Source organism: Chelonia mydas, chromosome 7, assembly GCF_015237465.2.
Source record: "Chelonia mydas isolate rCheMyd1 chromosome 7, rCheMyd1.pri.v2, whole genome shotgun sequence".
Lineage (NCBI taxonomy): Eukaryota > Metazoa > Chordata > Testudines > Cheloniidae > Chelonia > Chelonia mydas.
Genome location: NC_057853.1, coordinates 47,338,521 through 47,365,698, shown reverse-complemented (window position 1 = coordinate 47,365,698; position 27,178 = coordinate 47,338,521). Strand labels below are relative to the sequence as shown.

The following is a 27,178-nucleotide window of genomic DNA, read 5'->3' as shown; positions in this document are numbered from 1 at the left end:
GTGCCCAGGATGCTTAAAAGCAGCAGCAGCAGAGGAAGGCAGGGACAGGGAGCAAAGCAGCAGAGATGGAGCTGTACCGGGTGCCCGCCGGCTCGCTGGATGCCTGGATCGCAGAACATCTCCAGCCCAGCGAGGAATTCCGGCTGCAGGTGAAAGACACTGTCCGGAGGATCTGTGATTTTCTGAAGGAGACGTGCTTTGACGACATCAAGGTGTTCAAGACGGTGAAGGTGAGTCTGTTCTGGACCAGCTGCCGGTGTAAAAGAGCATGTCCGGGCTCCTTTGGTGCAGGCGAAAGTCTGCGTGCCTACGCTGTGATCAGGGCAAGCCTAAACCACCAGCCAAGGGATGCCGAACAGGGTTCCCACTTACCGCTGGCTGCAGGGGGCATTATCCAAAATCCGCCCTGGCTTCCCAGTTGCCGGTGGGGTCAGGTAGGAAAATAGGAGTTGCATTGTCAGGTCAGAGCAGTTTTAGCCCAGTAACCTGTCTCTGACAGTGACCGACACCAGCTGCTTCAGAGGAAGGCACAAGAGCCCACCTCGTGGACAATTATAGAATTATTTGCCTATAGGGGAAGTTTCTTCCTGACCACAGGCTGTTAGTGGTCGGTTTATGCTCTGAAGCATGAGGGTTTGTCTCCCTTGGACATTTCCCTTCCTGCCGAAAACAAGTAGGGATGTTCTAGTTATCCTTCCAATGTCTAATCCTGCGGAGAGGGCTGAGAAGCTCATGGCCTCTTTGAGCGAGTTCCACAGGTTAACTATATGCTGTGTCACAAAAAATACCTTTGAGCCGTTTTAAATGTGTTGCCTTTTAATCTAGCATTATTAGACATCCAATTTATCTTCTCTGAATCAATGGCTCTCAACCTTTCCCCTGTTGGGTCACGACCTTGTAATCAGCACTCCCTTTACCAAAAACAGGACAGGAAGTTTGCAAAACCTCTCCCCAGTCCCATTTATTACGTCCACAAAAATTACACTAAAAGAGAGTTATTGAGATTGGCCTGTTTAACCTTAATTCGGCCCCATTGTGCATATGTATTACAATACAGGCTTTAATTACGTGATCACATATTATTTTTTCCATGGGACCCTGCCTCGTTCAGTGCACAGGGTGGATTTGCTCTACGGGTGAATCAGGGCCAGGTAGTGAAGGAGACTGTCTGTGGGACCCTTACAGACTTTGCAGCAGATGGAAGATGTGCAATGAATGGGGCAGAGGGTTGCAGAGAGAGAAAGGAAGGTCTCCTGGGTCAGACAGTTGAATGCTTCCCTGGAGAACTGGATTCTATCCCTGCCTCTGCTACTGAGTTCCTGTGTCATGCTGGGCAAGTCACTTAACCCAAACTGTTCCCAAAGTGTGCATTCTTCACTTTTGGGGTGCCCAACCCAAGCCCCGGGCTCTGATTTGCAGAAGTGCTGAGTGCTCACAGCGGTGACTGAAGCCAACGGGAGCTGGGCTTTGACCGTACAATGTGCTGTATAAATGCTACGTTATCTGTGGGGCTGGCCAAACCCTGACACATCTGTACTGCGCATGTGCAGAGGGAGATATTTCAAAGGTTCTTAGCTTGGTTAAAGTTGGGTGGATTTTGACGGCATGGCAAAAGGCGTAAGGCAAAAGGCTTATCCCTGAGACGCAGGCCACCCTGCTGCCAAATTTCAAGTCTCTGCCCCAAAGCGTACATGGGGGGCGTTAGACCATCTTCGGTGATCAGAATGGGATGTGGGGGGAGGGCACCCCAGCAGTGTACACTACAACACTGGATTCAATATTTCCTATCCTATCCTAACACTTCTGGTATGTTTCTGGCTGCCCAGCAGGGGCCGTTGTGCCTGAGGGGTGACCTGGCTGAGTGGGTGCAGGGGCATGGCCCCCATGCGGCTCAGCGCCCTGGGGTTGTTGAGAGGGCAGCGCAGTGAGCTAATGCTTCTGTTCCGTGGCAGGGCGGCTCCGCGGGGAAGGGGACAGCCCTGAAGAACAATTCGGATGCAGATCTGGTCCTTTTCCTCAGCTGCTTCTGCAGCTACCGGGACCAGCTGGAGAACCGTGCGGCTGTGCTTGACACCATCAGGCAGAAGCTGAACCGGTGCCGACAGACCATCGCCTTCAGCATTGATGTGGAGGTCTCCCAGCCGAAGGAGAAGGGCACCTGCCCGCGCTCGCTCTCCATCATCATCCAGTCGAAGAAGAGGCGGGAATCCATCGAGGTGGATGTGCTCCCGGCCTATGATGCCTTAGGTAGGGACTGGTTTCAGAGTAACAGCCATGTTAGTCTCTGTTCGGAAAAAGAAAAGGAGTACTTGTGGCACCTTAGAGACTAACCAATTTATTTGAACATAAGCTTTCGTGAGCTACAGCTCACTTCATCGGATGCATCCGATGAATTGAGCTGTAGCTCACAAAAGCTTATGCTCAAATAAATTGGTTAGTCTCTAAGGTGCCACAAGTACTCCTTTTATTTTTAGGTAGGGACTGTATCCCTGCCCCTCAGCTCGGCCTCCAGGGATCCAGCAGGTTTGAGCGTACCCACTCCCCTCAATGTCCCCAGGGCTTATCCTGACAGAGCTCATGGGAATGAAGGTGCAGCCTGTGTATGGGACATGGGAATAGCCCAAGGCCCATTGGGACAGGACTCCCCTCAGATCTGTGTGGTGACCCTCCCTCCCCTCTCTCCCACAGGGCAGGTGATTCCTGGCAGCAAACCTTCCCCCCAGGTCTACGAGGATCTCATTCGGACCAGAGCTAAGCCCGGTGAGTTCTGCACCTCCTTCACCGAGCTCCAGAGGGACTTTGTGAAGCGTCGCCCGGCCAAGCTCAAGAACCTGCTGCGGCTGGTCAAGCACTGGTACAAAGAGGTGAGGTGCCCTGCCCTGCCCCAGTCACTGATACCCCCCTTGCTCCTTCTCACCAGGCCACCAGCCCTGGTGGTTACCTTTGTATGTTAATGCGGGTTCAGCTGGAGAGCTCTCCCGGCTGACAAAAGAACCTCCCACACCTTAAAACCCGCTGGAATAAAGCTACTCACTGGAGCCCCTCCACCTGCCAGGGCTGCTCAAGTCTTTCCAGAAGATCACTTTGCTTCCCAGCATTTTGCTCCCTGGAAATGGTGGTCGTCTCGGCTTAGGCTGGTCTTTCCTAGCTCGCTGCTCTCCTGGATGCTCTTGGGTTGGGCTCTGGCGGCTGGGTTCAATCACCCCGTCAAAGGGCCCCGGGTGTCGCTGGAGGCAGACGGGACACTGGACTAGATGGATCTTGCCTCTGATCCAGTCTCGCAAGTTTGCTGAGTCCCTCTCTAGCAGTCCCAGAATATCTGTCCAGATCACTGGTCCAAAAACTGTGGGGTACACCCCACTAGGGGTACACAGAGGAACATTCAGTGGGGACATGGCAGGGCCTGGGACAGCCTCCACAGAGGGCATGGAGGGAGCGCCACCCAGCCCCGCTCTGCCTCCAGCTCTGCCCCCAACCCCATGGCCACGCTCCTGGCCGCAGCGCCAGCCACAGCTCTGGCCATGGCCTTGGCCCCCGGCTCCCAGTTTCCACATGCGTGCAGACAGACACACACTCAAACATCCAATCTCACATCTCTCGTCCTCTAATCGCAGGGCAAGCAACTGCACAAAGAGCAAATTTCAGAGAATGATTTCACGACCTATTTGCTGCTCACTTGAGTGGAAATTACACTAGCCTGTCAAATGACACTTTACAGGGTCGGGGGAGAAGGATTTTCTTTATCCTAATAAACACCTGAAATGATTCAGTGCCTGATGCCACAGCCTGTGGGGACTTCACACCGGCAGTGGGAATAAAATGTGGAGCCTTCTGTTTCAGAAGCACGGACCTCTGCCACCTGAGCTAAAGGAGAATCCCCACTAGATATTAGCAATATAGGGCCTTGACGCACAACTGAGCAGGTCTGATTACACTCTCTCTCTCTAGCTAGTATATTACACCCCGGCTCTCATTCTCTGGCCACTGCTCAGTAGTTGAGTGTTGTGGTGAGCACAGGACGTGGGCAGGGGAGAGGTAGCGGGAGGTCACCCACCTGACCATGCAGCAAGAGGGATGTTACGGCCCTGTACCCCCACCCCATCCCATGTCTCAGGCCGGCTTCCCCCCGTCTCCTTAACAGCTTTCCAAGACGACGTCAGGCTTGCCCACCAAGTACGCCCTGGAGCTGCTGACCATCTATGCCTGGGAGAGTGGCACCAAGGGGGCGGAGAACTTCAGCACGGCCGAGGGGTTCCGCACAGTGATGGAGCTGCTGTGCCGGTACCAAGAGCTCTGCGTCTACTGGACCGAGTTCTACGATCTCCAGTCCTCCGTGATAGGGCCCCATGTCAAACGGCTGCTGCGGGAGCCGTGGTGAGACCCCTGCATCTGCTCCTCTCGTCTCCGCGCGGCTCGCTCACGTCCAGCTGCAGCTCGGCCTTCCTTCCTGCGTGGGAGGGAGGCTCTGTCCTACCCTGGGACACCCGAGCAGAGAACTGGCAGCTCTGCTCAGCATCTCTCAGCCCAGAGGCCCCTGTGGTTACACTCAGCACCAGCCAAGCAACATGGCCAGCCCAGCACGCGCTGCGCCACGTATAGCCAGGTTGCCTCTGCGGGTGTTCGCCCAAGGGGAGCCCTGGCCCCATGGAGCTCACCGGCCAAACCCCATTAACTGAAGGGGGCAGGATTCCACCCGGCAGCACCCGTATGAGCAAGAAAGGGTTGGGGGCTCACAGCCTGGCACAGGTCTGTCCCCACTCCTCCACTGTTAGCCTGTGCCTCAGTTTCCCCCAGGGGCATGGTGGGGATGACGACACTGACAGGGTGAGGGCTCGCGAATGAGTGCGTTTGGTACCCAGCAACACCCCTGGGCCGGCATTAGAGTGCAATAGTACCACAGGGACTAGGGCAGCGGCTGTCTCCAGCCCCTCAGCTGCCTGCACACTGGCTCTTCCAGGGTGGGTGACCCCGACCATACTCACCCTCCACCATTGCCCCATCCCCAAGCCCCTGGGATTCCGGCTCCAGCAGGCCAAGCCTGAGACTCCCTCCTCCAGCTCCCCTCTGCACCCCAGTGCCCTGCCTGAGCCGGGGCAGGCACCGTCAGCAGCAGGCGGCTGGGATGTGTCAGCAGCCTGGACGCAGAGCAGGGCCTGGCTCACGGGGGAGAGGGAGCGGGCTGGGGCAGACAGCAGAGCCACTGGCCACATGGGCAGGCGGCTCAGCCCAAGAGCCATCGACAGAGAGAATCCGTTGTGTTCACAGCCCCGTGATCCTGGATCCAGCCGACCCGACGGGAACCTTGGGGCAGGGAAAGAGCTGGGACCTGCTGGCGAGAGAAGCCGCCATCTGCCGGGACCAGCTGTGCTGTAGGAACAGCCTCAGCCCCATCCGCTGCTGGGACGTGCAGGTACCGAAGCCTCTCGGGGTCCCTTCCCACCCCCGCCTGTGATGAGCTCGTCACTGAGCCTCCGGAGCATGGAGTAGCCGGGTAGCTCCCCTCATGGCCCCTGCGCCTGTCCCACTCCCCACAGCTGCCCCTGCTGGCAGAGGCTGGGGCTGGCCGAACTGGGAGCTCCCCGAAACAGCCAGTGCTCCCCTCCGCTCCCCACAGCGCCCCCTGCTGGGAGAGGCTGGGCCTGAGGTAGCCAGGACCTCCCCCCACAGCCAGCACTCCTGCCCCCTCCCCACAGCACCCCCTGCTGGGGAGGCTTTGGCTGGCGTAGCTGGGAGCTCCCACACAGCCAGCACTTCTGCCCCCTCCGCACAGCACCCCCTGCTGGGAGAGGCTGGGGCTGGAGTAACTGGGAGATCCCCCTCCCCCCACAGCCAGCGCTTCTGCCCAGCTCCCTGCTACAGAATCTGATGGGCCCAGAGCTGCGGGAAACGATCGTGTTGAGATTCCACTCCCCAGCAGAGGTTCTTCTGCCGCGTGCCATTAGACGTTCTCCGCTGCCCCACCTGGGCTGTCCGACCCCCACCCATCCCCGTCTCCTTGTCTCTCTTCCAGCCAGCCAGACCCATGCAGGTGACGGTGAAGCAGCTCTCAGGGGTCAGCCTGGACCTGGGGCTGAGCCCCTACACGACCATCTGGGAGATTAAGGAGGAGCTCGAGTGTGCCTGGGACATCTCTCCCTACACACAGCGCCTGGCCCTGCAGGAGCCTGGCCTGGGAAACCAGCTGCTGCTGGACGATCAGACCCTGGCATCACACGGCATCTTCTACGACACCACGGTTCTGATGCTCACGACCGAACCCCAGTGGATGGAGATCTTCGTGAAGGACCATAACAGCAGAACCCTGCCCTATGGCGTCCGTGCCAGTGACACCGTCCTGGCCCTGAAGAAGAAGATCGAGGATCGCACGGGTGTCTCCACCAGCCAACAGCGCCTGACGTTCAACAGCAAAGAGCTGCAGGACGACTGCACGCTCGCCCATTACAGGATCCGGAGCAAGAGCACCGTCTACCTGCTTCTGCGCCTCAGGGGTGGGTAAGATGCTCACTGGGTCACCGGGACCTGCACCTCCATGGGCAGGCGTCTGCTGTGCCCCCGGCCAAGAGAGCAGCACAGCGGGCTATGTTTCCCAAGAGCCTTTGCATGATAATTCAGGGCTTTGCTAATGTGCCCCTGTCACCTTAGCAGTGAAATATAATAGCTCACTGACGCGGGGCCAGAATTGTTACTCTGAAACCTGAATTAACTCACAGACTGACCTGACCCATGGCCGAACTCTAAAGACTTGTTAGGAAGATATGTGAATGAACAGAGCTTTGAAATGCAAGCCTGCCTTGCTAGAAGGGTAGCTGTTTGCTCAGGTCTTGTCATGGAAGCAAACAAGTCTTGTCTATTGCTGTAGCTTTGATTCAAAGACCCAAAAAGGGATTTTAACATTTATGATGACACTTGAGTGAAATAGTATTATTGTCTGTATGTCTCTTTGAAGGTTGTGATAAACTGTATATGAACCGTTTAATGGATAAATTACACTATGCTAATTGCCAGGATGGTTGGGAGACAGAAGATTAAGCTTATTCTCTCAGGCCAAGAGGCTGGTGGAAAATGTATAAAAACCCTGGGACACCATCCTGTTTTAACTAAGATCTGCTTTGGGTTTCAAGAAGGGGATACCCTGAGCCATAAGGATTGGGATCCCCAGTCACTGACTGGAGTCACCCCAAATATGGACATTGGACTATAACCTAAAAGGAATTTGGACACTACAAACTCATCTCTGATATGTATCTGAACCTCAAGAATTGAATTCTAGTCTGTATGTATATTGATCTTTTAATCAACACACTCTCTCTTTTCTTTTTAAATAAAGTTTAGTTTAGTTAACAAGAATTGACTGTAGCGTGTATTTTGGGTAAGATCTAAGTTATAACTGGACATGGGTATGTGGCTGATCCTTTGGGGTTGGAAGAACCTTTTCTTTTTTTTGATGAGATAAGATTTTCAGTAATCATCATCATATCTGACCTGTGTGTCTGGACAGAGGCCTGAGACTGGACACTTTAAGGGAACTGCGTCGTCTGGACTTCTGAGTAACCAGTGAGGTAATACAGAAGCTGCTTTGTGCTGGCTTGGTAAATCTAAGAATTGGAATATCCACCAGCTTTTTGGGGTTTGTTTGCTGTTCACCTCAGCTGGCTCCCACGGGCACCATCGTTACATCCCCACATTCCAGAATCGGCACCACGTCCTTCTGTAGCACAGGCTGTCCCCACACCTCCTGCTGCAGCTCCTAGGAGCTGTTTCCCCCCTGCTCCGCAACCCTTTCGGGATGTACTGCCCCCAGTGCAGAGCTGGGTGCTGGGCGCCTACCAGACATTGTTCATTAGTCCCGTTGTTAGTCCCCTTCCTCCTCCCTGTCCCAACTCCACTGCTGTGTGTCACCATCTCTGTTGTTGTGTCGTGCCAAATCCCAACCGACATGTGCCACTTGGAATCTGAAATAATAAGCTTCTGCTAATCCCGCCTCCTGGGTGTTGTGTCCATGGGATATGGGTCCCGCCTGCCCTACGAATACAGCCGGGCATCATGGATTCAGAGATTCTGTCACTGAGATCATTCGGTCTGACCTCCTGTGCCACACGGGCCTGAGACCTGCCCCACAATAATTCCTGCAGCAGATCCAGCAGCAGTTCTGTGACCGGGTCGTGGCCCCCTCATCCGACCCAGCTACAGCAAACTCGGCTGAGTTGTCTCTCCCAGCAGCTTTGTTCAGGGCACACAACCCCGCCGGCTGCCTCAGCGGGGCAGTGCATTGTGGGAGAATCTGGGCCGCACTCCCATAGTGCCTCGGTGGAGACAGTGTGCCTGGCAGATGGGGGACACAGCGGCCCCAGCAGCATGTGGGCCAGTGCACGCTGGGATATCTCTGGCACAGTGAGCTGGGAGTGTGTCAGGGACACGGTTATGGGGGGAGACTCATTTACATGCCCGGCTGAGCTGTAATCAACCTGCTGGCTTGTTACAGAGTGCCCACCTCCAGGCTGAGCTGGAAAGGCACAATCTAGGAGGAGTAATGTCCCGTATCAAGCCAGGAGGAGGTACTGTATGGAGGGCAGGGGCTGTGGGCTCAGTGAGGGAACCAGAGGGCTGGAGGGTGGGGGACTGTGCCCAAGATAAGAGGGACGCTGGCTCAGCCCACTGCAGCCGGCACGGAGGTCTGAAAGAGGGATTTGCACACCATGTTTCAGCTCAGCCGGCCCTTGGGACAGCCAAGGCCACGGGATGCCCAGATGATGTGGGACAGGACAGGCATTGCTGATAGGACCAGGGCGGCGTTAGTGAGTTGAGCACAGTGGATGGGTGACATTCCCTCTGGTCAAAAAGCACATCAGCCGTTGGGGCGGTGACCTGTCGCCTCTTAGGCTGAGTCTTACAACCGGATCCCAAAATTCCACCCTCTGGTCTTGAGGCTGGCAACAAGGATGTGGGGGAGGCTACCTGTGAGGGGGAGAGCCCAGAGGAGCCCCATTGAGATTCCAGACCTAAGGCCAATGGGGATAGGCTGGGAGAGCCACCTGGGACGTGGGGCCTCAGGAGCCACAGGGCAGGGTATCGAGCTACTGTCCCCAGAGGCTGGGGTAGGAACAGCTGCGTTGATCGTTTAGCAGCACCCTGATGGCTCGCCCAAGACCGTTGTCCTGTTGCCAGGCCTCTGCCACTTACTGCGTGGGTGACTGGGCCCCACCGCGGGCTCCAACCGGCAGTGCCCAGGGCTACGGCACCTACCTCTGAGTACATGGGCACGCAGCGCTCCCAGCGGCATCCTGCCATGGGGAGGCGCCGTGTCCCCCTCCCTCAGCCTCGGTTTCCCCATCTGTACCTTGGGGATAGTGATGCTGCCTCGCCCTTGTACAGCGCCTGGAGATCAACGGGTGGAGAGGGGTACATCAGGCCCGAGTCCATTTATTACTCCTCCGGGGATCCTGCTGCCCCAACGGTGCCCCTCATACCTGCCACATCTTCCTGCCATCCCCACATCTACGGGGCCCTTCCCAGTCACCCCAGCACCACACTGCCCCCAAGGTTCCCCTCACAGCCGCCCGACTCCATCCTGCCCCACCCCCAGTCCCACAGGCCCGTCACAAGTGCTCCATCTCCCCACCCCCTCAACGTCCCTCACGCCCCACCTGTCTCTCCCTCACTCCAGGAGACCCCTCACGACTGTCCCGTGTCTGCCCCCATCCTTCCTCCCAGCCACCCCATCTCCTCCCTCCATCCCATCACAGCCTCCCGTCTTGCCCTATCCCACTCCCAGCTGCTTCCTTTCTTCCTCTACCCACCCCCATACTCTCACCAGCATGGTCCCCCCACCCCCTGCCTAGCCCCACCTCTCTCTGCGTAATAACCGCATAGAGGTGGGGCACCATGATAGGGTCACCCAGTGGCCAGTTGGGTGAAGCCCAGTGCCAGGCAGGTCACTGTGATGTGTGAAAGTAGAATGAATTATATTGAAATTATAATTCATTAAAGAAATACTGCTTGAAAGGTTTGTTGAAATATAGTTGTCAGGAAGAGAAACATTAAGGAGTGTGGGACAATGGGTCCTCAAACTAATTAACTTAGAGCTCCTACTGAGCTAGGAGATTGGTAAACGTTAGTATGCAAATAAGATATGTATGTATATTTGTCAGTTTCTGCTTCCTTTTGTCTCCTATGTTAAATTGGCTTTGGCTTATCTGTATAAATAAGTTAGCTTGAGCTTTTGCAGGGGGCTCACATATATCTGGGTGCATTGGCAAAGCGCTTTGCTAATAAACAGAGTGGTCTGACAAATTCAGTGAGTCTTGAATCTGACTTTGACAATCTGGAGGTTCCACCGAGATGGCAACCGTCTTCACTGGGGCCGTATGACTCTTGACCATTCTTAGGACGGCCGTGGCAAGCCGGCACCTGGGCATTTGGCCCGAGCGGTCCTCCTCCAGAACAGAAGGGTGCATGACCACAGTGAAGTCTACGCCATCGAACCTGTCGGTTCCCACTCTGTTCTGGTAGGGATCCCAGGATCTGACATCAGGAATCTGGTCAGGTAATTATTTCTGTATTTTGTCCGGACTGAGGACTGTCTTGTCTCTGTGTCTATCCGTCCTCCCTGTGGTGTGTTTGAGTCTGGGCACCGTCTCCATCCGGGGATCGGCTGACCAAAGGGTTCCTGTCCCCACTGTCTGAGTGAGTGAAATCTGCACAATCGCAGCCGCACCGCGCCTTGGGTAAAACCCTTGGTGTGAAAGCAAGGGCGATTGTGGCAGTAGCCTGTGGGCTCCTTTTGTGTGTTGCACCGGGCATCGCTCTGACGAACCCGACTTTCCTTCTTGTGTGATTGGTGTGTAAAGTCCTCCTGTATGGGTAACCAGACGTCTAAGTCGGGACAGTTCCCTAAAGGAACACCGGCTCAGTTTATGTATTTTAGGAAGGGTCCGGACTCCTGTAAATTTCTGGAAAAATGGTCTAGGCTAACTCAGGAGAATCCCAAAATTCAGTGGCCACTGTTAGGATCTTGGGACAAAGACCAAGCAGACGTCTTAAAAGACAAACTCGGCTCACCTAAAACTAAATTGGCAAAAGGAGAGGTTTGTTTGTTTCATGCAGTGGTGGGAAGAGGCAAATCATAGGTGGACAGAATCAAAACTTGCCTCTCTCAGAGATTCAAATGATAAGTTAAAAGCTTTATTAGAAGCCTCCTCTCCCACTGCCAGACCGAGCGCTCCCCTTTATCCCGTTCTCCGAGAAAACCAGGATCGATCCCATCCCCCTTCATACTCCCAGCTCATTGTGGGAAAGGACGAAGAAAACCCCTTGTTAAATTCTGGGGATGACGATGAGGAAGATGCATTAATTGGCCTGGCATCCTTGCATTGGATCAATAGGCGGTCACAACAACTCCCAGGGGTCTCCAGTTCAGACCAGTCCGGATCGTCCAATACCACCCAGGCCCATTCTTCCGGTACCACTCAGACCCGTAAAGAAAAACCCTCCTTTCCCCCGAAACCCTCCAGTCTGCCTGACTCCTCTGTTTTTCCCCATACATACGAAGATAGCCTGGACACTGATTGGGCCCAACGCTTACGCTCTGGCTCTAAACCTATCCAGGCTCCCCTCCGAATCCCGCATACTGGGGGCCAACAAGAGGGTCCCACTTGGAGCTATAAACCCTGGACTCGTACAGAGCTCCTTTCCATTGTAAAAGGCTTTCCAAAGCCCCTGGAAAATCCTACCACATTTGCAGAGGAATTTTTGTTAGTGTGCGACACCTATGAACCCTCTGAGGCAGACCTCCTGCAGCTGTGCAAGCTATTTGTAACCCCTAGCGAGCATGAAAAATGGCTCACAGCAGGCAACCGGCCCATCAGTGAGCGCCATTCAACTTTACCAGACACCGGTCCTGACGCTGAACACCGGAAAAAGTGTAAAGACCGAGCTAAAAACCTACATGAGACCATCCCTCGAGTATGGACTCCAAAAACAAACTGGACAGCCATACATTGCTGTAAACAGCGACAGGGAGAAAGTCCGGGTGACTATTGCACCAGACTGACGTTTTTCTGCAACATTCTGGTATACAGCAACCAGGTGAAAATGGGAAGGGCGCCCTGGCTCATGCGTTTGTTAATGGCCTCCTACCTGCTCTTGGCAGTATGCTAAAGGGAATAAGTGTTGGGTGGGAAACTGAAACCATGGATAAATTGCAATCAGTGGCAGAACACTGCCATCACACTCTAAAGGGAAAGGAGGAACAATCTTCCCAAAAGCTAATGGCCCTGCAAATACAGCATTATTCAGGGCAAGGTAAACAGTACCGGGGAGGGGGACGTGGTCACGGGAGGGGCCGTGGAACTGGATTTTCGGGTTTTGGGGGTGTTTGTAATTACTGTAAACAACCCGGACATTGGAAAAACGCGTGTCCGCGCCGGCCTAATAGCTCTGTAAACAACCAGCTAGACCCCCTGTCGGCACAGCCCGACAGTCCCCAGACTTACTTTGTCCCACACCAATGACAGAACACCAGGGAACCTCAGGAAATGTTCCTTTACTACCTCTCACTCCCACGGGTGAATGTGTTTTGACTATTAATGATCTTTCTCTCCCTTTCCTTGTTGATACGGGAGCTTCACTCTCTGCAGTTCGTACTGCCGACCAGCCTGAGGTTCTCCGCTCCGGAAAAAACCATATCCGCTGTGGGCATTACGGGAGTCCCAACCCCTTATCCCCTTTCAAAACCTCTACCAGTCCAGGTTGGTCCCCTTTCCGCGGACCATGCATTCCTCCTCTTGGATTCCACTCCGGTGAACCTTTTGGGTCGGGACCTGTTATGTAAACTTGGCTGTACCATCTACTGTTCCCCGAATGGTGTCTACTTACAAATCCCCCAGTCCTCTCTGAGTGATTCTGTAGCCTCCCTGCTGTCTGAAACTCCCCTTTCCACTCCGGTCCCCTGCTGCCCATTGGTCCCGTCCCTTGAACACCTAATTTCACAGGTCCCATCCGCTCTGTGGCCAACCCACCCGTCTGAAGTGGGCCGTTTACATACTGACCCCGTCTGTATTATTGTTGATTCCTCCAAACCTCTGCCTCACCAGTCTCAATACCCTTTAAACCCCAAAGCAGAGGCTGGAATTGCTCCAGTCATGACCACCCTGCAGGAACAAGGCATTATTATCCCCTGCTCCAGCCCCTATAACACCCCTATCCTCCTAGTTCGAAAAGCTGATGTTAAATCGTGGCGGTTTGTTCAGGATCTTCGGGCCATTAACCGTATTGTCATACCTGCCTTTCCCGTTGTCCCTAACCCAGTGACAATTCTGGCTTCTATCCCACAAGATGCAACTCATTTTACTGTTGTTGATTTGTGCTCTGCTTTCTTTTCTGTCCCGGTTCACCCTGACTCCCAGTTCCTGTTTGCCTTTTCTTACAAGAGGCAACAGTACACGTGGACCACACTGCCCCAGGGATATACTGAAAGCCCGTCATATTTTTCCCAAGCATTAGCCTGAGACCTTGCTGACCTTGTTTTCCTGTCCAGGTCCACACTAGTCCAATATGTAGATGATCTACTCCTCTGTTCCCCTTCATTGTCTGCCTCTGAAACTGACTCTTTAGTGCTCCTTACTGCCCTAGCAAATAAGGGTCACAAAGCTTCTCGCTCTAAACTACAACTCTGTCAAGCTTCTGTCACATACCTTGGCTTTCTCCTCTCCCAGGGTTCCCATGCACTTTCTCCCACCCGCGTCCAAGCTATCCTTAGCTTTCCCCGACCCCACTCCCCACGCCAGGTCCGGAAGTTTTTAGGCATGGCTGGATTTTGCAGACAGTGGATTCCCCAATATGCCTCCCTTGCAAAACCTCTCCAGGAACTCACTCGATTCTCTGTGCCTGACCCCATGCCGTGGCCCCCTGAGGCCAATTCTGCCTTTGTTTCCCTCAAACAGGGTTTGTCTTCTGCCCCTGCCTTAGGGCTGCCTGACTATTCTAAGCCTTTTATCCTTTTCTGCCATGAACAGTCTGGGTGTGCACTTGGAGTTCTCACTCAGATGCATGGAGAAAAGAACCGCCCAGTGGCTTATTTCTCTGCCACTTTAGACCCTTTAGGCTCTCCTCTTACCCTCCTGGTCCCTCACTCTGTAGAAACTCTCCTGCTACAACGTAACACAGGCCACCTCTCCTCTGCCCGCCTTACCAGGTACGAACTTTTACTACTATCAGCTTCATATATCACCACAAAGCGTTGTTCTCAGTTAAACCCTGCCACTCTCCTTCCTTTCTCTAATGACAGTGATCCCCACGACTGCCTTGCAACTGTCTCTGCTGTCACCGTCCCGCGCTCTGACCTTTCTGATGTCCCTCTCCCTAACTCTGACCTTGTTTTATTTACTGATGGTTCCTGTTTTCGAGACGACCAAGGTCGTCTCCTTGCAGGATATGCTGTAGTTTCACTCTCTGAAACCCTGGAAGCTGTGCCTTTACCTTCTGTAACCTCAGCACAAGTCGCTGAATTAGCTGCCCTCACCCGTGCCTGCTTTCTGGCGGAGGGACGCTCCGCCACGATTTACACTGACTCCCGCTACGCTTTTGGGGTTGTACATGACTTTGGTACCCTCTGGCAAACTCGGGGTTTCCTTACCTCTGCCGGTACTCCTATAAAATGGGCCCTACATCACTGCCCTCCTGTGTGCAGTTTTACTTCCGTCTACCCTAGCTATTGTTAAGTGCCCTGGCCACTCAATGGCGGATACTGATGTTGTTAAGGGTAACGCATTTGCTGACGCCTCTGCTAAACATGCTGCTGCCATAGAACCTTCCCCAGATGCATTTCTAGGTTCCCTTTCTGTTTCTATACCGCCGCCGTCCGTCACTGACCTCACCCTGCTCCAAGACTCTGCCCCAGAAACTGAGAAAGAATCCTGGGTTACCCAAGGTTGCTCTCTACATCCCGATTCTCTTTGGCGCTCGCCTACTGGCGCCTTTGTAGCCCCCTTTTCACTCTACCTGTCTCTGGACACCCTGCTACACGGTGTTTCGCATGTCGGAAAGGAGGGGGTGGTCTCTGCTGTAACTAAGACAGGATGGTGGGCCCCCCATTTTAGCTCTTTTGCAGCCCGCCACTGTGCAGCCTGTACCATTTGCCAAAGCCATAATATTGGTAAACCTGTAAAAGTGGCCCAGGGGTTCCGGAGCCTGCCTCAAGCACCGTTCTTGCATTGGCAACTTGATTTTGTACAAATGCCTAAGTGTCAACAATATGAATTTATATTGGTTATGGTATGTTTATTCTCTGGTTGGATTGAAGCCTTTCCTTGTCACAAGGCTGACTCACTGTCTGTCGCCAAATGTTTGTTAAATCATATTATGCCTGCCAAGGGAATTCCTGCTACTCTATTCAGTGATCGGGGTACACATTTTACTGGACAACTTGTTCAACACCTGGACCGTATATTGCATTTCAAACACCTGTTGCACTGTCCCTACCACCCACAGAGTGCAGGTGTAGTTGAAAGACGAAATGGTGTACTTAAGAATAAGCTTGCTAAAATGTGTGACTCTACAGGATTAAGCTGGCCAGTAGCCCTTATGGACATGAGATCCATTCCATCCCAAAGGCATAAATTAAGTCCCTTTGAAATTGTTATGGGACACCCTATGAGAGCTATGACTACCATTACTCCCGTTCCAGATTTGAACTTGACTCACAGCGCGCTCCTTCAGTATTGCAAGGGACTAATGCAAGCTGTAAGTCACTTCCATTCAGGGGTTCGAGCCGCCTGGCCCACGGAACCCACCTCCGACGCTTGCCACAACCTCGAGCCAGGTGATTGGGTCTACGTACGGCGCCATCATTGAAAGCACGCCTTGGAGCCCCGGTGGAAGGGTCCTCATCAGGTACTGCTTACTACGCAGACGGCTGTTAAACTATCTGGCATCGCAGCGTGGATACATGCTTCACAGTGTAAGAAGGCACCATCCCCAGAGAACCAATCATCACCTCAGGACAACGCAGAGTCAATTTTGACTCCAGAAGAAGACGTAGAGGAACAGTCTGCAATACCTTACAATCTACGCTCTCGTAAGGGTTGCCAGAAGCAGACGACGAACAAAAAAAAGCAGTAGTGAGCCTAGCTCCTACTGCCTGGTGGGCGTAAAACCGTGACTGCGGTTTCCTCAGTTGAGCCTGTCAGAACCAGAAGAGCCTTGCCTCCAACATGCGCCTCTGCCTGTTCCTCGGCTGCTGGTATCTTACGGTCTGGGGAGACCACGATGACAATTCTTTTATCCAGCAGCAGGTGTGGATAGCTCAGACCCTTAATATTTCTAATTGCTGGGTCTGCAGCCACATCCCAGCCCACTCTCAAACTGGTGTTCCTGTCCTGGCTATCCCACTCAAGTCCCCAGACCTCACTGGAGGGCCTCGTCCGTTTAACAATATATGGAACAGCAATGACACTTGGGAAGCGGTGTGAATAAATGCATCTAAATGGATAAGTGTGGTGGAGGGAAAGGGTCATTGGTGTTGGGTGTGTAATGGGACAGGGCTGGATCTGGGGAAAAGCCGTTGCCTTCAGCATATTGTGGCCAATGGTGTATGGGATCATTCAAACAAAACGAAAAAGTGGCGGGCCGGGTATGGAGATATGAATTTTTTCTCAACCTGGGATCAAACAGAGAAATCAATCTCATGTTCCCCCTACAGTCACCTTAGTGAAAACAGTACAATCTTTCAATGTCATGCAAATAACACCACTCCTCGCAAGGAGAATTACCCTGTACCCTTTGGGGGATACTACTCCTCCTTTGCAAACACCTATATGACAAATGGGTGCAACCGACCCTTCCCGGCCTTAATAGGCCATCGCTGGGTGTGTGGGACCAGAGCTTATACCGCAGTACCAGCTAATTGGTCAGGAATCTGTTATCCTGCCCGACTCTTCCCACAATTCCGAGTGCTAGGAACCTTCCCTCGAGAACGCCTCCGCAATTTCAGGCGAAAAAGAAGGGACTTAACAGATGCCCAATGGTATGTAAATAACATAAGCCCCTTAACCTGGGAAGAGGCCACTGGGGGTTCCTTAATACCATTAGGGGGAGTAATACACCATGCAAAAAGGCTCCTAAGGTTACAAGCAGTAGTTGAAATAATGGCAAGTGAAACCGGAAAAAGTTTAAGAGCCCTGGCCAAAGAAACAGGGACAGTCCAACAGATGGCCCTCCAAATCCGTCAGGCATTGGACATAGTGCTGGCGACAAAAGGAGGGACTTGTGCTCTCATTGGAAAAGACTGCTGGGTGTACATACCAGACAACACCAATGAGGTAATAGATCGTGCTAGCCACTTAGAACAAATCGCATATCTTCCCCACGAAGAGCCAAGTTCTTTATGGAAGTGGCTAAGTAACCTTTTCAATTTCTCTGGCATAGGAAACTGGTTGTTTCAGGGAGCCCTAACTCTCCTATTTGGAATCCTAATCATTTTTGTATGTTTTCAGTTACTTTCCTGTTGTATCCAAAATTGTGTCAGGGATGCTACACAGATAGCTGTCCCAAACCAGAGTGCTAATTTGATGATTTTAAATATCACTGATGAACAAAGAGATAAAGAACAATTGATATGTGGAACCCAGTCATTGTTGGTCATTGCGTAGCTTGATCAAAAGGAGGGATTGTGAAAGTGGAATGAATTTGTGAGTGAGGAGGGCTTTAAACTAGGTTCACCGGGGGAAGGAGACCAAAGCCCTGAGGTAAGTGGGAAAGCGGGATACCGGGAGGAAACACAGGCAGGAACGTCTGTGAGGGGCGGACTCCTGCCTCATACTGAGAAGGAGGGGCGATCAGCAGGTTATCTCAAGTGCTTGTATACAAATGCACAAAGCCTTGGAAACAAGCAGGGAGAACTGGAGGTCCTGGTGATGTCAAGGAATTATGATGTCATTGGAATAACAGAGACTTGGTGGGATACCTCGCATGACTGGAGTACTGTCATGGATGGTTATAAACTGTTCAGGAAGGACAGGCAGGGCAGAAAAGGTGGTGGAGTAGCACTGTATGTAAGGGAGCAGTATGACTGCTCAGAGCTCCGGTACGAAACTGTGGAAAAACCTGAGTGTCTCTGGATTAAGTTTAGAAGTGTGAGCAACAAGAGTGATGTAGTGGTGGGAGTCTGCTATAGACCACTGGACCAGGGGGATGAGGTGGATGAGGCTTTCTTCCGGCAACTCGCAGAAGCTACTAGATCGCACGCCCTGGTTCTCATGGGTGACTTTAATTTTCCTGATATTTGCTGGGAGAGCAATACAGCAGTGCATAGACAATCCAGGAAGTTTTTGGAAAGCGTAGGGGACAATTTCCTGGTGCAAGTGCTAGAAGAGCCAACTAGGGGGGGAGCTTTTCTTGACCTGCTGCTCACAAACAGGGAAGAATTAGTGGGGGAAGCAAAAGTGGACGGGAATCTGGGAGGCAGTGACCATGAGTTGGTTGAGTTCAGGATCCTGACGCAGGGAAGAAAGGTAAGCAGCAGGATACGGACCCTGGACTTCAGGAAAGCAGACTTCGACTCCCTCAGGGAGCGGATGGGTAGGATCCCCTGGGGGACTAACATGAAGGGGAAAGGAGTCCAGGAGAGCTGGCTGTATTTCAAGGAATCCCTGTTGAGGTTACAGGGACAAACCATCCCGATGAGTCGAAAGAATAGTAAATATGGCAGGCGACCAGCTTGGCTTAACGGTGAAATCCTAGTGGATCTTAAAACATAAAAAAGAAGCTTACAAGAAGTGGAAGGTTGGACATATGACCAGGGAAGAGTATAAAAATATTGCTCGGGCATGTAGGAATGAAATCAGGAGGGCCAAATCGCACCTGGAGCTGCAGCTAGCAAGAGATGTCAAGAGTAACAAGAAGGGTTTCTTCAGGTATGTTGGCAACAAGAAGAAAGCCAAGAAAAGTGTGGGCCCCTTACTGAATGAGGGAGGCAACCTAGTGACAGAGGATGTGGAAAAAGCTAATGTGCCCAATGCTTTTTTTGCCTCTGTCTTCACTAACAAGGACAGCTCCCAGACTGCTGCGCTGGGCATCACAACATGGGGAGTAGATGGCCAGCCCTCTGTGGAGAAAGAGGTGGTTAGGGACTATTTAGAAAAGCTGGACGTGCACAAGTCTATGGGGCCGGACGAGTTGCATCCGAGAGTGCTAAAGGAATTGGCGGATGTGATTGTAGAGCCATTGGCCATTATCTTTGAAAACTCGTGGCGAACGGGGGAAGTCCCAGATGACTGGAAAAAGGCTAATGTAGTGCCAATCTTTAAAAAAGGGAAGAAGGAGGATCCTGGGAACTACAGGCCAGTCAGCCTCACCTCAGTCCCCGGAAAAATCATGGAGCAGGTCCTCAAGGAATCAATCCTGAAGCACTTACACGAGAGGAAAGTGATCAGGAACAGTCAGCATGGATTCACCAAGGGTAGGTCATGCCTGACTAATCTAATCGCCTTCTATGATGAGATTACTGATTCTGTGGATGAAGGGAAAGCAGTGGATGTACTGTTTCTTGACTTTAGCAAAGCTTTTGACACGGTCTCCCACAGTATTCTTGTCAGCAAGTTAAAGAAGTATGGGCTGAATGAATGCACTATAAGGTGGGTAGAAAGTTGGCTAGATTGTCAGGCTCAACGGGTAGCGATCAATGGCTCCATGTCTAGTTGGCAGCCGGTGTCAAGTGGAGTGCCCCAGGGGTCGGTCCTGGGGCTGGTTTTGTTCAATATCTTCATAAATGATCTGGAGGATGGTATGGATTGCACTCTCAGCAAATTTGCAGATGATACTAAACTGGGAGGAGTGGTAGATACGCTGGAGGGCAGGGATAGGATACAGAGGGACCTAGACAAATTGGAGGATTGGGCCAAAAGAAACCTGATGTGGTTCAATAAGGATAAGTGCAGGGTCCTGCACTTAGGACGGAAGAACCCAATGCACAGCTACAGACTAGGGACCGAATGGCTAAGCAGCAGTTCTGCGGAAAAGGACCTAGGGGTTACAGTGGACGAGAAGCTGGATATGAGTCAGCAGTGTGCCCTTGTTGCCAAGAAGGCCAATGGCATTTTGGGATGTATAAGTAGGGGCATAGCGAGCAGATCGAGGGACGTGATCGTTCCCCTCTATTCGACATTGGTGAGGCCTCATCTGGAGTACTGTGTCCAGTTTTGGGCCCCACACTACAAGAAGGACGTGGATAAATTGGAGAGAGTCCAGCGAAGGGCAACAAAAATGATTAGGGGTCTGGAACACATGACTTATGAGGAGAGGCTGAGGGAACTGGGATTGTTTAGTCTGCGGAAGAGAAGAATGAGGGGGGATTTGATAGCTGCTTTCAACTACCTGAGAGGTGGTTCCAGAGAGGATGGTTCTAGACTATTCTCAGTGGTAGAAGAGGACAGGACAAGGAGTAATGGTCTCAAGTTGCAATGGGGGAGGTTTAGGTTGGATATTAGGAAAAACTTTTTCACTAAGAGGGTGGTGAAACACTGGAATGCGTTACCTAGGGAGGTGGTAGAATCTCCTTCCTTGGAAGTTTTTAAGGTCAGGCTTGACAAAGCCTTGGCTGGGATGATTTGATTGGGGATTGGTCCTGCTTTGAGCAGGGGGTTGGACTAGATGACCTCCTGAGGTCCCTTCCAACCCTGATATTCTATGATTCTATGATTCTATGAATTATATTGAAATTATAATTCATTAAAGAAATGCTGCTTGAAAGGTTTGTTGAAATATAGTTGTCAGGAAGAGAAACATTAAGGAGTGTGAGATGGGTCCTCAAACTAATTAACTTAGAGCTCCTACTGAGCTAGGAGATTGGTAAACATAAGTATGCAAATAAGATATGTATGTATATTTGTCAGTTTCTGCTTCCTTTTGTCTCCTATGTTAAATTGGCTTTGGCTTATCTGTATAAATAAGTTAGCTTGAGCTTTTGCAGGGGGCTCACATATACCTGGGTGCATTGGCAAAGCGCTTTGCTAATAAACAGAGTGGTCTGACAAATTCAGTGAGTCTTGAATCTGACTTTGACAGATGGTACAGTGATCTTGGGACTGTACCTTTTCCTCTTCCAAGCTCATCTCTCACCCAAGCAGGCCCTCCATTATAGTGTGATCTCTGGTGGGAGAAACAGGCGCAGGGCTTTGGGAGAGGGGGTATTGCTGAGCACCGCTCCAAAATAACCCCCAAGAGCAGATATTTCAGGCAAACAGCCAATCTGGATTTTAAAATTGCCAGTGATGGTGAAAGCCCCACGCCCCCTGGTTAATTTCAATAGTTAATTACCTTCACTGTCAAAAACCTACACCTTACTTCCTGGCTGAATTTGTCCAGCTTCAACTTCCCCATTGGATTGTGTTACCTTCCTCTGCTATTATACCAGCCTCTGCTTGATTGAATTGTCACTCACGCAACGAGTTCAGGGACAACAAAATCAAACGATGGAATTATTCATAGCTTAGTGTCTGAGATCAGGCCAGGAAGGTGATTCCTTCTTACATCACCTTTGGTTCTTTTCTCCCACATTAACCAACCACCCAAAGAAACAAACCCAGAGCCACAAAGGTGTTTAGGCTCCTAACTTCCACTGAAAACAAGAGAAGTGAGGCGTATCTTTGAGAAATACCCACAAATTGCTTATTAAAATTAATAATTAACGGCAGCAAAAAGGAAGCAAAAAAAATACAGTGACTTCAACACCAAAGAGGAGGTGAATGCATGTCACCGTACAAAATGTAAATAGACGAATGATGCAGGAATAGGTCGAGGATATGAAATAAGTCATTTAGAACGGAGTGTAAATTCTAAGTCAATAGCAAGAGCCAAAGCAGCATCAAATGACCTGATGTCACACAGCATGACACCTGGTATAAGTTCAACAAAAAACCAGGACTAAGAATCATTATTTAAGAGACAGCAGGGTCCAATGCACCTGCCACTGATTAGCTGCCTCTAAGTGGGTTTAAGAGATGGCACCTGAACCATATAAATGGAAGAGAGACAGAGACAGGGTCCATCAAGAAAAGGGTAGGGGAGCTGGGTGAGTGGCCTCAGGAGGAAAGGAGATACTGAGGATCCTGAGATACTCAGGAGCAGCAGAGGGGCACTGGTGAGGACTGGCCAGTGTTGGGGAACCCCTAACAAGGTACAGGGGAGTTTGTGCAGAGACCCCTGGGAAGAAGGGGAAGAACCCTCTTCTGAACCAGAAGCTGAGGGCTGATGCAGGAGCGGGGGTCCGAGGATCAGGGTTGGACCTCCAGGCAGGGAGGCCAGGGTGTGGGACTGCTGGGGGAGTTCTGTGGCAGGAGACCTCACCTGGGGGAACCGGAGAAGCATCATGGGAGAGACACAAATCTGGGAGCTCTCGAACTGGAGGGCTGGAGAAGGGAGCCCTGGGACAAAGGCAGGGAGAGTCCGGGACCAGACTGGGGGTGCACTCTCAGGAAGGCGACCTGGAAATGTCTGGAGGCCTGGAAAAGGGCTGGAACCTGTCATACGCTGGGTTTCAAGAGACTGGCTTTATCAGGAGGCTTCTGCGGCCCGTTGAACATGTACAGGTACAAGTCATGCCTAGAGGCAGGCTTCTGAAGTGGATACTGAGAATGTGTCCGTTTTCTGGCTGCCCCAAGGGGAAACTGAGGCAGGCTCACCTACTGTGTTGCTGGAGGGCGCTCCGCACCGGCCTGCCTTTTCCCAGGCACTTATGACCCAATCTCACTTTGACGAATCAATGATAAGAGTACAGTACTCAACTCAGGTACACCCTACAAACGCTAGTGTAATTCACCAGCCCGACTCAAAGGAACAGTACTCTGTGGATCCCTACAGATCGGAATGAGGCAACAGACGCCAATCCACTTCTGTGCCGCTCCACCTAAGTCTTTAAACCACGCAGAGGACCTCACTAAACCAAGAAGGCAAAAGCACCATAAAACCAAACGCCCTTTGGCAGACCAACCAATGATGTCTCTGGACTGCTTTCAGAAAACTGCTTTTCACATTGATTGTGAGATGCAAGAGACCTTAGCTGCTCCTGAGCCCCGACACATTGGGCAGTCCAGTTCCTCCACTGATTACGGTTGCTCGCTAGTTGCGATGCTTCTTCACAGGTGATGCCAATGCATTCAGTATGGTCACCGTCTTCTGCCATGTCTTCCTCACGTTCTCTTCCCCTCCTGGGCGCCCAATTACAGGCTTGCTTAGCAGGTCTCCCATCTGCCATCCAGTGTCTAGATCCCAAACGCACAAGCCTTCTTTGTTGATGATATTTTCTAACCTGTCCTGCTCTGCAGCTCCCATCCTCTCACGCTGGTGGTTTTGTCTTTCCATGAAATGTGTATTTGCAAATGCACCATTTGAATCATTCTGTCACTGCAAGGTCAGCACCATATGCAATGTAATCATATAAAAAGGATTTCCATGAGCTGTTGGAACAGGTATGGCGGAACATGGGGCTACTTCTAGAGGCAGGAGCAAGTGAACCTAGAAGTGGTATCAACCCAGCAGCTCAGGAAAGGTGGAGAAGCAGCAGATCACTAGCGATGGGCTTATAATTATTTTGAGCTTTGGTGGCATTGGCTGGCGTGAATTGCCGGAGATCCCTGACTGGAAAAGAGGCCAGTTGTTCCAGGTCGCTGGGAGCAAACCACCCGTCTGTGCCATGGAGCAGTTTCGTGGTCTGGCGCCCGCTGGGCGCGTGAAAGACAGCCGACGAAGCACGAATTGCAGGTAGGGGAGAAGGACACCTGGCTCCTGAGCGTTCGGAGCAGCTGTTGAATGAAAGCATACAGGAGTGAGGGCATTGGCGCCCACTCAGTGGGTGTTCTGGGGCTCAAGTGAAAAAAATAGGGGGTGCTCAACACCCTCAGGGCCTGATTAATCTTTTGCAGGCCCTGGTGCCCGGACTGTGGCCCCGCCCACTGCTCCGCCCCAAGGCCCCGCTCCCTGCTCGGCCTCTTCCCCCCCCACCCCAAGACCCCGCCCCTGCTCCACCCCAAGGCCCCGGCCACCGGCTTGGCCTCTTCTCCCCCAAGCCCCCACATGAGAGGGGGAGGAGGCGGAGAGGAGCACCCACCAGCAAAACAAAAGTCAGCGCATGTGAGTGAGGGGGTTGGTGTGTGGATGGGGGTGTGGTGCTAGGAACACGCCAGCTGTTCCCAGCCCAGAGAGAGATAAGCGGTGGAGGGGGAGATAGTGAGGATGTGGCGGGTGAAGGAGGGATGTGGGGGCCATGGGGGACATTCGTACACCCTATCCATGCCCCCCTTGATGCCCACACAAAGGGTTAATTATATGGGGGAAATATCTCTGTCCAGCCTGCCCCCCAACACTTAGCAGAGAGGATGCGCACCCAGGATCAGCCAGCAGGGGGAGCCAAAGGGCAGCATCCAGCTTCCCTCCTGTGCCCGACTGCGCACACAGCAGTACTGTCTGCAGCAAGGGGGGGCGGGGGCTCACTCTGCAGCTTCCCCCTCCCCCCCCCGCGATAGAGCGAGGCATGCCGGGATCTGCAGCCTCCCTGGGCCTGAGGGAAGGGGAGGGCAGCAGTGGAGCGCCACAGGACACACTTGCCATGTGGCAGGAATGAACAAATGACTGGGCCCCCGCTTATGGTGCAGGAGCAATGACCGCAGGGCTGAGGACACAGCAAATCATTTCCGCTGCACGTCCATAAATGTTCCTAAAAGTGGCATTGCCACAGGCTCAGCTTTGGGTTAGCCTGGGTGCTAATGGGAAGGGCTGTGGCCCCTCCGTGGCTACACCCCTCTGTCCCACCGCTTGCATTGCATTCTGCTCTCTCTTGCACCAAGCCCGGTGTGTTTAGAACAGCTCTCTCTTGCACCAAGCCCGGTGTGTTTAGAACAGCTCTCGATGAGATCAGGCCCGCTGCACGTGAAGCAGACCCCTGGCACCAGCCCACACCCGACGCTTACGTCTAGGGTATGAAATGGGAAGTCAGTGGGACAACCCGCTCCAAGCAAGCAACAAGGCAGACTGGGGCAGCTGCTGGGTAGATGGCCACTCGCTGTCCAGTTCGAGGTTTACTCAACTCCAGAGCCTGCTCAGGCTGACCCCAGTCATGAGACTCCATATCGATGGGAAACGACACAGCTGCACGGTGCAGCCCTCGAACACCATCCTGGTCGTGGAAAAAAGAGAATTGCAGCTAATATCAGCAATAAGAGTGGCCAGCCCCAGATAGGCTGAAATCACGAGTCAGGTCCCTGCAAAAATCATGAGCTGGGCTTATAATATCATGATATTTACAAAGTAATAAATGTTGTCTTTTCTAATTTGCCTTCCGGTGTTGGTGTGCTTTGGGGTCACATGTTCAAGCGTTTTCTACAGCCACAAGTGCAAGAAACTTATTTTCATTTCAAAAAAGAAAGCCGACGGTCCTTCCGAGTCATCTGCCTCCAGGACCTGGGGATTTAAGAAAAATACCAAATCTCTCATGAGCCTCGCACTAAAATCACAAGAACTGACAACACTGTCTTTGGATAGCATCAGCAGGACGGCTCCTAAGCGCTGATCCATTAAATTGAGAGGTTTCAGAGGGGCAGCCGTGTTAGTCTGTGTCAGCAAAAACAATGAGGAGTCCTTGTGGCACCTTAGAGACGAACAAATATATTTGGGCATAAGCGTTTGTGGGCTAAAACCCACTTCATCAGATGCATGGAGTGGAAATTACAGGAAGCAGAATATACATTATAGGACATATTCTGGCCTTGCCGTCTTTGACTTACCCCTCTAGGGCCCCCCGGGGCATTGCGGGGGTGGGGAATCACCGAGGGGCAGGTGTGCCCCAATCTTCCCCCTCCCAACTCTTTGGCCCTTCACGCCCAATCAGCATCAGGCTGGTAAAGGCAGCCCCCTCCCGCCTCACGCGCTGGGGAGCTGAAAAGGGCCTCGGGCAGTGATGGCTGAGGCCTGGGTATTTCTGACCCACTCTACATGCACATGAAATCCCCCGGGTTTGGCTCGGGCTCGGTGTCACCCGCTCTCCGGTGGGCAGCACTGCTGGGAGCTTTCTGCTGCTCCTTGCAGCTGGTGACATAATCTGCACTGCTCAGTGTCCACTTCCAGCCATAGCAGGCCAGGCTGCTTCCTTGTCGCCTGCTGGCGCTGGCGTCACTCCCCCGCACTGCCCCAGGCCAGGCAGGCATGGGAACTTCCCATGCAGGGAAGAGATGGAAACCGAATCTGATGCCCCTGCCCCATTGCCAAGGAGTGATCCCCGGCTTCCAGCAGTAGCCCACATGGCCCCTCCCTTGTCACTCAGCTGGGTCTTTGCAGTTTCCTTTCTCTAGCAAATGGAAAATGAAACTTAGCAGATCAAAACCGGGGAAACCCTTAGCTCTGCTGCTGCCAGTTAAGGTGGTCTTAGGGAGCAGCTCGAAAGTGCTCGCCCGGGTGCTCCTCTGCCCTGGCTCCCACACTGTGGTGCGCTGCAGGTGCCCCCCTCCCCCAAATCCCGCTGTTCTTCCTTCAGCCAGGATTGAAAATGTCCCTCAGCCAGGGGGCCGGTAGTCACTGTCCGGGACAAGGGGGAACCTCACCACCACTTAACCAGCCCTTTCGTAAAGGAAGGGGCCGGCCTGGCAGGCTTGCTGCTGGACCGGTGGGGAGGCTGCCCTGAGGTTTCAGGCAGCTGGCTCCAGGACCCCTGCTGCCACTCAGGCGTGTCCAGACAGCAGGTGGCAGAGTGACATTAACAAGACTCTGGGCTGGAGGTTCACGTCCCCCCCACCGCCCTTCACTTGGGTCTTGTTGATTCCTAGATTCCAGGGCCGGAATGAACTCTGCCCTCCTCTCCAGCACAGGTCAGCAACCCTGCCCCAAACTAACCCCGGGTGCAGCTCTGACAGCAAAGCATCAGGTCTTGCCAGGGATGGAGGAGCCATCAGCTCCCTTGGTAAGTTGTTCCAGTGGTTAATTACTCTCCCTGGGGCAGTTACCAGAGAGTCCCTGTGTCCCAGCCTCCGAGCATGAAACTGACACGGACGAGGTCCGTGTCACTCTCAGGCGGTGTCGGGGAGATAGACACTCGGATTAGGGACTGGCATGAAGGACAGCGCCCCCAAGCAGGGCCTAGGGGCAGCCCCCTCCCAGGAATCCCAGCAGCTGGGGATGGGGGAAGTGCGTTGGGCTGCCT

The 27,178-nt window shown here is 52.7% G+C and overlaps 1 protein-coding gene and 1 long non-coding RNA gene across 3 annotated transcripts; one reads left to right on the top strand and one right to left on the bottom strand.

The window, feature by feature from the left end:
• On the top strand, nt 1-25,611 carry LOC102943500 (2'-5'-oligoadenylate synthase 1). Of its 2 annotated transcripts, XR_006292224.1 has the most exons (7): nt 22-230; nt 1,953-2,247; nt 2,689-2,864; nt 4,142-4,374; nt 5,266-5,410; nt 6,011-6,970; nt 25,572-25,611. XR_006292224.1 is itself a non-coding variant. In XM_037904562.2 (6 exons), the coding sequence occupies exons 1-6, from the start codon at nt 66-68 to the stop codon at nt 6,494-6,496; spliced, it is 1,500 nt and encodes a 499-aa protein (XP_037760490.1). In that variant the 5' UTR covers nt 1-65; the 3' UTR covers nt 6,497-7,344. The 2 variants fall into 2 exon arrangements, 1 of the variants encoding a protein (XP_037760490.1); XM_037904562.2 differs by lacking the exon at nt 25,572-25,611 and having other exon boundaries at nt 1-230; nt 6,011-7,344.
• On the bottom strand, nt 21,043-26,322 carry LOC122466590. Its single transcript, XR_006292225.1, has 3 exons — nt 25,770-26,322; nt 24,957-25,162; nt 21,043-23,792 (listed from the first exon to the last, which is right to left on the bottom strand). It is a non-coding gene; the product is annotated as an uncharacterized LOC122466590 (long non-coding RNA).
• Nucleotides 26,323-27,178: the final 856 nt, after the last annotated feature.

Excerpts from the sequence above, each read along its gene's own strand:
- LOC102943500 (XM_037904562.2), top strand. The coding sequence starts at position 66 with ATGGAGCTGTACCGGGTGCCCGCCGGCTCGCTGGATGCCTGGATCGCA. Across the intron at positions 231-1,952 it reads AGGTGTTCAAGACGGTGAAG|GGCGGCTCCGCGGGGAAGGG; the intron begins GTGAGTCTGTTC and ends GTTCCGTGGCAG. Across the intron at positions 5,411-6,010 it reads TCCGCTGCTGGGACGTGCAG|CCAGCCAGACCCATGCAGGT; the intron begins GTACCGAAGCCT and ends TCTCTCTTCCAG.